The 9,553-nt window shown below is 45.1% G+C and overlaps 1 protein-coding gene across 1 annotated transcript; it reads right to left on the bottom strand.

Annotated features, from left to right (window-relative positions):
* Nucleotides 1–335: 335 nt before the first annotated feature.
* LOC135806101 (G-protein coupled receptor 143-like) lies at nucleotides 336–9,553 on the bottom strand. The gene is made up of 8 exons (XM_065320246.1): nucleotides 8,842–9,553; nucleotides 7,036–7,145; nucleotides 6,566–6,654; nucleotides 4,699–4,791; nucleotides 3,766–3,872; nucleotides 3,251–3,356; nucleotides 2,215–2,299; nucleotides 336–1,753 (listed from the first exon to the last, which is right to left on the bottom strand). Exons 1-8 carry the CDS (start codon nucleotides 9,086–9,088, stop codon nucleotides 1,322–1,324), a joined length of 1,269 nt encoding a protein of 422 aa, XP_065176318.1. The 5' UTR covers nucleotides 9,089–9,553; the 3' UTR covers nucleotides 336–1,321.

Raw genomic sequence — 9,553 nt, 5'->3', positions numbered from 1 at the left:
CACCTGGAGTGTCCTCACGTACCAACATGTGGCTAGCACAACAAATTGCACACACACACACACAAAACCAGATGCAGTGCACCGACTCTACGTCACTCCGTACCAGAAATTCCCCTTGCTGTAGCTTCGGAGTGGAGCAGATAATTATTGAAGAGTGTGGATGGGCAGAATCGTGACTTGTGTGTATTTAATAATAGCTGTTGAATCACGACGGATGCACTGTTGAGTCACATTATTCCCTGAATGCCCTTTGTCAGTACATGTAGAGGGGCAATCTATATCATAGCAACTCGTGCTGGGATTACACTATTCGACAACAGCAAACAACAACAGCAACAAAGGCAACAACAACATTCAACAACAACAACAACACGTCTATCGTGAGAATAAAGATTTGAAACACACGCACTCTCTTCAGCACTTGGTAGTAACTTCGAATCAGTGGCATTCACCGATAGTACGAAACCTTGCTCAGCATTATGGCTACAAAGCTAGAAAAAACCTAATGGGAAGTTGGACAAACGCTAAAGAGTGATAGTAAAATACCACGGCCTGGCTTGAGGACTGTATCAATTCAATAATAATAATTACTAACAGTTTTACTGTATTATCAGAGCAGTAATGGTGATATGGGACCCGGAAGATCCGTTGAAGTGCCCCTGTAAAACAGAATCAACACTCAGTTGTGGAATCGGGGTGGAATAGTATTAAACATAGCAAGCACGAACACTAAGATCATGGTAACGTTATCACATCTCAGATTGTGATTACAATGGCAAGGCAGCGGCAGTGTTGGGAATTTAGGTGGGTACAGAATGGCGTACTAGGTGACTGCATGGCCAGCATGAACAGCAGTAAGACAAACAAAACAACATGCTACACAGTGCTCAGCACAGGTGCAAAACATGCCACGTTGACCGGCAGCACATAATCATAGAATAGCACTCAAAACATATTATACCAGTAAGCTGCTTTTAAATAGGAATAAAAGCGATTTAAGCCGAGGCTGGATAAACACAAGAATAAAGTTAGAATGAGATCAATGCACCGTGCCGATAGTAATATATCAGACACCATACAACGGGACTAAGGGCATTTCCAGCATACGTTTACTGCACATGCATATGTGTCTGTTTAACCCAACTGGATGGGATTTCTCAGGCTACGGAGCAGCCCAGAGTGGAATACGGATAAGTCTATACAACGGAGTTAGTGGCAGGGTGCACCGTGCCCAAACTACCTGAAACACAGTGTCCGTTGTGGACCAGTACAACGAAATAGCCCACAGTATCTCCACACACAATAACGAAAGTAAAGCAAATCAGTGACTGGAGCTGATTGTTGAATATTCTTGACCTTGCTCACCGGTTGTGCTAAGCAGACTTTCCCGACTTGCTGAATGACCCGGCCTGCTGGCGCTCCCATTTTCAAGAAGGGGACTCCTTTCATCAATCCGTGTCTGGAAAACCAAATCCGGTGAGCCTTGTGACTGGGGACGGGGCATTGTTGAGATGCTGTTGCGGCTACTAGAAGACGAGCTGTTCGATTTACTGAACGTGCCAGCAGTCAACGGTCCCGGTGAAGAGTAAGAGCGTGCTTGTGTCCGCGAAGCTCCAGTGCTAGAGGATGAGCGACGCACATTCCTCATGCTGTTCTTTACCTGTCGCTCAGCAATCTCCATCTTAGTGACCATGTCCGAGCCAATGCCATAGATGAAGCAGTTGAAAAACCCTTGCAGCGGGTTCAAAATAGCCTGCATGCAACAGGAAAGCGCACAAGCAATCACACTATACCCCATGATTTGTGCGGACAAATGTCTCAAGTTACGCCAATATTAAATAGTGCGCCAATGATAGTCTATGTGAGGAGCAAGCAAGAGGCGTTAGCTGAGCGCCTGGCGAAGCATGTTAAATCTTTGTGCCCTTCACTGTAGACCTGCGAGTTGCTACTCACAGTTTCCTCAGTGAATTTCGACTGAAAACGCTGAGCGCCAGTGATTGCATGGAATAGCTGCGCCTTGCGATCAGCAACTTCAAGGATTATGCGAGGGCAACGCGGAACTTGTGCTTTTGTTTTGTGGCCACATAGCGCAATCAGCGGTGGACAGATCACAGTACCAAGTCAGGTGAGCAACAAACTAAATTAAATTGAAAACATTTATGGAAGAGGAAAGCAGTATGCGTGCGAGAGGGAGAGAGAGATGAGAGAGCTCACCGTTAACATCCATAGGCTGAAAGGAAACTTGACATCAACACCTTTGACTTGTAAGTAGATACCAGTAGCAATACTAGGAATCCAGCTGCAGAAGCAAACCAAAGACAACGCTCATGCCTAGCTCCCTACTACACGGCTGTATACCCACTACAAGAAAGCACAGCATGCGATTGATGACAATATATGGAGCATCACCATCACAACATAGTTGATGACGATCCGCATTACGATATAAGCATAGCATGAAATACATAACGCAGTGTAGAAATATACAGAAAGAATAGAGCACTAAGGGGTCGTCCGTATTTTTCGAAAAATTAAAAATCCGTCCTCAGGCAGAAAGGGGGTGGGTGGTCAAGAGCGCTGGCGGATTTTAATTTTTTTGATTTTTCGTACTTTTTTTTTTTTTTTTTTTTTTCGTCAGTGACTTCCATACACTTGTTGCACTGACATGTAGTGCACTGTAGACGTAGTGTAGGATCGCAAACACCAGTATGATATACCGGTACATGACTCTTTTGTAGTTGTAGGACGTGCATGGCCGTCGGGAGACCTACTCACTTTACTTAGCTACTAGTACTTGATATACATGCACATGTACATGTAGGTGCAATCAGTGAACATGGGGTCAGGACTCAGGAGTTCTTATTTTCGAGCTGGGCATCCGTAAAAATCAAAAAATTAATGGGAAAAAATGGGGGGTGGGTGGGTGGGTCAGAGACAATTTTGCACGAGGACGGATTTTTTAATTTTTCGATAATTACGATCTTTTTCACGAAGAGAAAAAGTTTCGTATATGGGTGGGTGGGTTGAGGAGAGTTTCGTTTTGAAAATTGTTGATAACTGAAATGTCAATCAATTTTAGCTGTCAAGTCAATATATTTTTCGTTGAAGGGGGTGATAACTAAACTTTTTCGTTCCGTGAAAATTATCGATAATGCCGGATGGCCCCTAACTGGAGTAATGGATGGCTTGCACACACTACACAGGGGCCTCATATATGATCATGTGTATAGGTTTCCAGACCACAACTCACCATATCCAGAAGAAGATGACATATTTGGAGAAGTTGTGCGTCACTTGTCTCATCCTCCTGTACTGCGAGTGCCCGAAATAGCCTTGACCACGGAGCAGCTTTTTATCTGCGAAAGAAGGAGACGCAGACCAAATACAGCAAACATCATCATCGTCTAGGTCACAAAGGAATTCAGGCGGCCAGCATACAACAGTGACAACTGTCAGTAAATCACCCGGCAAGAGCTCATACTTTGAAGTATGTCACATACACACAACTGCCAGTTGTAAGTAGGCCAGTCCACCACCACCACCATCACACCCCTCCCCAGTCCTTTGTTTCATGGACTTCACTTTATTCTATACATATCAGCTGATCGTAGGACAGGGTGTGAAAAGAGAGAGAGAGAGAGAGAGAGAGAGAGAGAGAGAGAGAGAGAGAACAGTCATGGCGAGCGAGTCTTGCAAAACCTTGCCCAGCTACTTATCAAAAGCCAAGATGGCCAGCACACAGCACACAGGCACAGGAACACTCACATTTCATGTAGGACATGACGTAGATGACGGGATTGGCAACCATCACAAACACAATCGGTATGTAAGTAGCCATGTGTGCAAGTGTCACCCGAGTCCGATCAGCACACCTGAGCAAGCAGTAAGTACACGATGCAAAATAGAACCGGACCAGAAAGAAAGTCTACATGAGAACACGATGCACACAACCTAGTAAACTGAAAAACTCAAGGTCCCAGTGAGACAGTGCGTTCAAGGTGAGACCCTAATCTAGCGGCTGTGGGCCTGAGCCCCATATTGGGCATCAAAAAGCCAATATTGAGCTTCTAAAAGTCACTTCCCAGCACTCACAATTAGGATTACGAGGGAGGCTGGAAGACAATATTACTGGAAGAATTGATAAGGAAGAGAGAGATGACGACTACAATAAGTAAGACTCAGCTGAGAGAGAGAGAGAGAGAGAGAGAGAGAGAGAGAGAGAGAGAGAGAGAGAGAGAGAGAACTGTTGGTCAACCCATCCCTCTGATTTCTGCCCGCTGTTTATTCTCTACCTGAGCGACGTTGGCATATACGTCAACATACAATGTTGAACCAACTCATGCACACGCAGTACACCATTCATGCTGTTGTGTCGCTGCTACACATGCCGGTGCAGGTAATCCCGTGCACGGACCTGTGTACAATCTAGCACTGCAAATCTGACACTTCACATCGTTGTACATCTTACGCTTGAGCTGTACTTGGCAGCGTTGAATGAATCCCCCCCCCCCGCCGAAAAACCAGCTAGGAAGCAACACAGTATGAGAGTGCATCAACGGTACTTTGGGGGATCAATGCATATGCGCACGGCAGGCTTGGTTACCGTAGCAATCTCAGTGACCTTACACAAGTATGCTGTGAGCAAGGTTACACAAGCATCAGAGTAGGAGAGCACAGTCGTGTCTGGCGAAGACTTACGGGAATCCAACATCGTAAAAGACTATGAATTCACTGAAGCCCGTGAGAATAGCAGCCGCAACCCAGGTGAACAGATGGTAGCTCATGTTGGAGCTGGGCACGATGCGAATTACACACAAATTAAGAACAGCACAAGAGACAAAGTGAGTTTAGGCCGAGCAACTGGCGATTTGGACCACAACAGCTTACCTTAAATGATTGCCTGAAAACCAGTATGTCTGAAAACATCTCCAAATTGACACACAACTATACGCCACACTCCAACACAGGGCAGCAACGAATCATAATGTGTCTGTTCACAAAATGTACACCCACACAAGACTTTACTACATTAAGTTAAATCAACACAATTGTGTGGAAGCATACATCTTAAAATCTTCAACAGAATAATAAACCTCCTATTCGTAAGTTTGGTACAATCGACTTGGAGCAAGCGGATTACAATACAGTAAAACTTCAGAATATAGTACCCTGGATAAAACATACTGCTGGTATGTGCAATAAATGTACCACTTCAGAGGACCATGGAGTATAATATGCTATTGCAGCCATTTGATCTCGGTTACAAATTACGTATTTTTATGGCTGTTGATGATACGTTATACACACTCATACCTCGGCTATCCGGAACCCAAAGACCGGGCACTTCGGTCTACCGAGCACCCTTTGGACGAGTTTCAGTGGAAATATTACTACTCTTTCGTCACTGTGGAAATAATGAAGTCGCATGTCCTTTCCGCGTCAAAATGTATGTGATTCGGAGTTTAAGAAGGACATTTCAAAGTTCCGGGCAGTGCCCGGTTCCGGGCCGCCCGGATAGGCGAGGTATGAGTTTACCGAAGCTTCAAAGCACATACATTGTACATTGTATACAGTCAGACCTCGCATAACCGCACACATCTGTTTTCCACAAAAATATCCGGATAGGCGAGGGAACCGGATAACCGGACACCGTTTATGTTGGATGCATTACGCATGCTGTTAATATGTAACCAGCTATTTTCTTCCGGATGGCGAGGGATCCGGATAAAAGAGGACCGGATAAGCGAGGTCTGACTGTAGTATGATAGTATTGTAGAGTGTGCAGTACACATACAGTCGTGGCAAGTGAAATCCGACACTTGGCATAAGGGACTGCACCATGCAGTGTGCAGCCCCTGCATACGTACTACATGTGTTACATACAACTGTTATCTGTCTCATGACAGAACGCGTAATCATCACAGTCAAGGTTCAAAGGCAATGCCAAAAATGAATGGGGACTGGATTCCAATACTCCTTATGGGTCATGTACCATGTCTGTGAACTGCATGTATCTACTCTGTGACCTTTCAACCTGTTTGGGATGCATATGGCTCTATTGTACAAAATAGGTACAGTGCATTACATCATTGATGTCCATTTGTGGCGCTGTCCCCTATGGCATGCCGGGAAGAGTACATAACCCCCCAGAGTGTGCAACTCCACTATGGGTGCTGGCCCGACAGAATTTCAAGTTGATCAATTGACGTCATTTTGATGATGCAATGCACTGTACACGGATTATCAGACGAATCCAGAACCTGTGGTTGACCGACGCCGATCGATCCTGTACAAATTATTGCAAAGAAAAACGTGTGATGCGTTGACACCCGTACACATGTTGTAAATCAATGGTGCAAGGAGCATTGCGTCATAAATAATGACGTCAACTTGAAATTCTGTCGGGACAGCAGGGTATGTGGGAGTTGCACACTCTGGGGGTTATGTACTTTTGATGCCGGCAAGTGTCGGATTTCGCTCGCCACGACTGTACATTGTCTGAAAAGGCTGGAAGGTTAAGTATCAGCAGGGTTTCAACGCATGAACTTCAAGTTTTAACACTTACACAGATCGCTTGCTCAGCTGCAAGTATACATCCAAGGCAAAGAAGAACGTCCAAAAGTATGTTGCTAAGAAGAAGAATTGCAAGAACGACTGCATGCCAGCATAGCGAGAAGACACACAGTAAAGAACCAAACTCAATGATAGATATGACAGATACCCGAGCCTAATCTAGATCTATTGGACATGAGCTGTTTGCAAGCTGTTCGTAGAAGTGGTGGCTCAAACTCCCACTAAAATTATCTCCTCGGCCGATAGATGCTTTATAGTGCCATCCTCCCTAACTCCTCAAGGGTGCACATCTCTGTGAATTGAATGCAGAATACCGACTATTTCTACAGCAGAATCATTCCTACAGAGACAAGTTCAGTCATGTGACCAGGTGCACCAGAGCACTTCAATAAAAATAAATTTAAAAAATAAATGAAGTGACCATCCAATGAACCCCAACTAAAAAGACCAGTCTCCACGAACCTGAATAGGAGCTCCAATATTCACAACCACGGGTGACGCTGGAGCGAGACCTTCTTTCGTACTAGTCGGGGGTGATATTACCGCTAGCGTCACAGAGCGTGTTATGACAGCTGCACAAAAGTAAAAGCACAAGCCATATATCCATTAGAGACATAGTCGGCCCAAGTGCAGCATCCAAGCTGGCATCTGTGTGTGTGTGTGTGTGTGTGAATCTGTGTGTGTGTGTGTGTGTGTGTGTGTGAGAGAGAGAGTCTGTGTGTCCCATATGGTGCAGTGGTATGTGCAGTCGATTTCCAATCAAGAGGTTGCGGGTTCAATTCCCGACGATTATGGTCGCACACGTCTTTCTTCTCTTTCTCATTCTCCTGGGTGGTTACCAGCAGCCAGTGTATGCCGGAATATGTGGTGTGGTGGGTGTAAAAAAAATGAAAAAAATGAAAAATAGGGATTCACTGGCCAGAAAAAGCCACTTCAATCAGCTGTGTGATGGATACCAGGCTAAAATTAGTGGCGGTCAATTCATCAGCCTTGCAAGCTGTTGAATGGTGTAATGCCAGCACAAGTTGCTATGTCTAACATAGCTGTTCGCTATCATCGCTTCTGCGATGGGCAGGTCTGAGGTCTGAGTCTGTGTGAGTTTGTGTGTGTGTGTGTGTGTGTGGAGGGGTGGGAGCAGGTGTGTGTGCAAACAGCTGACCCAGTATAAGTTGCAATCTCTGGGGAGGCTACACACTCTTGCAAGACTTAAATTACACACCCTGCTCCAATAACTAACTACAGTACCTGCAAAGCATCAAGTGTTTGCAATAAATATAAAGTACTGTCTGCACTAGGGAGTAGTAGCATCTAGGAAGACGACACAAGGCCATACGTGTAGTGTCCGAAAAGACGTGCGTTGCCGACTCAGATTCAGAAGTTCTACGTGAGTCTACGAAGGCAGAAGCTCACGGTGGTGATCGCGGCCGTGACCTACTGATCCCAAACGCGACCCAGATCAGCAATGCCATATTCGAGCGTGTGAAAACGGGCACTGCCCCAAAGGGGTGACTGGAATGGGCAGCCCGGGAGCAAAAGCCACATCATTCAGCGTTACAGTCGCCCTTGTCGTGTACCTACCGTAATAACGCACATTATAAGGGGCCATCTGTAAATATAGATATTTATTTAGAAACGAAAACTAGTCGTTTAGGGGGGAGGGGGTTGAGCGCCTGTTCGTTTCTTGAAAAAAATATCGATGTACATTTTGCATGCGTGAGCATGTCCAGAAAAAAATCAAAAATATCGATACTATGTACCATTTGAACGTGTTCGTTTCTCAGGGAGGGGGGTTGAAGAGAAACAACTAGTTTTCGTTTCTAAATAAATATCGGTTTTTACGGAAGGCCCCTATTTTTTAAGCACATGCGCTTATAAGTGAATTTTTGCTACGAATCCAATTTTCGAAAATGAAAAGGTTTCACCTAAACGCGCATGTGCGATCAGAGTTCGTTTGCCAGAGTATTTGTGTTTGACTAGGTCTTGTAGTGTCAGTTTCATGGTTCCTGTATGCTGTTTTTCAGACTTTTATCCGTGATTGTGTCAAAGTGAGAATTTGGTTGTGCTTCGCCTATAAGAGCATGCGCTTATAAGTGAGAGTGCGCTTATATCCGAATGCAGGCACATGCGCCTATATGTGTGCTACTACGGTATGTGCTACGATTCCCTGGTCCGTATGTAAGAATATTATAGTCATACTGCGACTATCATCAGCAACAGGAAACTATAAATAATTACTGTATTGAGAAATTGCGGCTAAACGTGACTTACCAAAGCATGCCAGCATATCAGCCAATGCCAGAAAAAATACAACACCAGCATTGGGAGCGATTGGATTTCTGTTGGACGGCACTGGGGTGGATTTCCATAGATTTCGCAGGGAAATAACCTGGGTCAGGCTCCCAGCCAGCCCAATAGCTGCACAGCCGATGCAAGTTCCCGTGTATATCTTCCGATCGTCAAGGCTGAGATTCTCCTCGCTGATGCAGTAGAAGGACTCTGCGTGAGGAGACGCCATATCGTCTGACGTAAAGTGACGTTACAGGTCGTCGACCAGGAGAGGAGAAGCGGAGAGTTTGAAAGCAAGAGTCACTTCTTGGAGCTCCACCAGCTCAGCAACATTCTTCACTAAGTCACCAAACACAGGTAGTACCGAGGTAAAGACTTACTACTGTAGTTCAAAGGACTCGGAAAATTTTCAGGCACACTTCTTTCAATCAAAAACGTTACTTCTAAAGTACTTTCGACAGAGATGGGGAAATGAGTGACTGGGCCCCCCGGTAAAACCCCGAGTTGTGTCCGAGAACTCCCCACACTCTCACAGCTCAGTACTAACAAACACTAGGCAAATCAAATGAATAGACGAACAGATGACCATGATGACGATCCCTAATGCGTTCCTCAGCCACTTTCTTCTTGCTGATTATAACAATCATTATGGTAACAATTCCAGAAGAACAGACAGTTCAGCGAAATGAAGTCC

This window comes from Sycon ciliatum, chromosome 1, assembly GCF_964019385.1.
Source record: "Sycon ciliatum chromosome 1, ocSycCili1.1, whole genome shotgun sequence".
NCBI lineage: Eukaryota > Metazoa > Porifera > Calcarea > Leucosolenida > Sycettidae > Sycon > Sycon ciliatum.
Note: the sequence above shows the minus strand (reverse complement) of the source record. Positions and strands in the feature narration are given on the sequence as shown.

Bases quoted from the DNA above. Each gene is read 5' to 3' on its own strand.
- LOC135806101 (XM_065320246.1), bottom strand. From the start codon at position 9,088: ATGGCGTCTCCTCACGCAGAGTCCTTCTACTGCATCAGCGAGGAGAAT. The intron at 7,146-8,841 runs GTAAGTCACGTT...ACTTTTGTGCAG, and splicing joins TGATATGCTGGCATGCTTTG to CTGTCATAACACGCTCTGTG. The intron at 3,357-3,765 runs GTGAGTGTTCCT...CTTCTTTCGCAG, and splicing joins CGTCATGTCCTACATGAAAT to ATAAAAAGCTGCTCCGTGGT.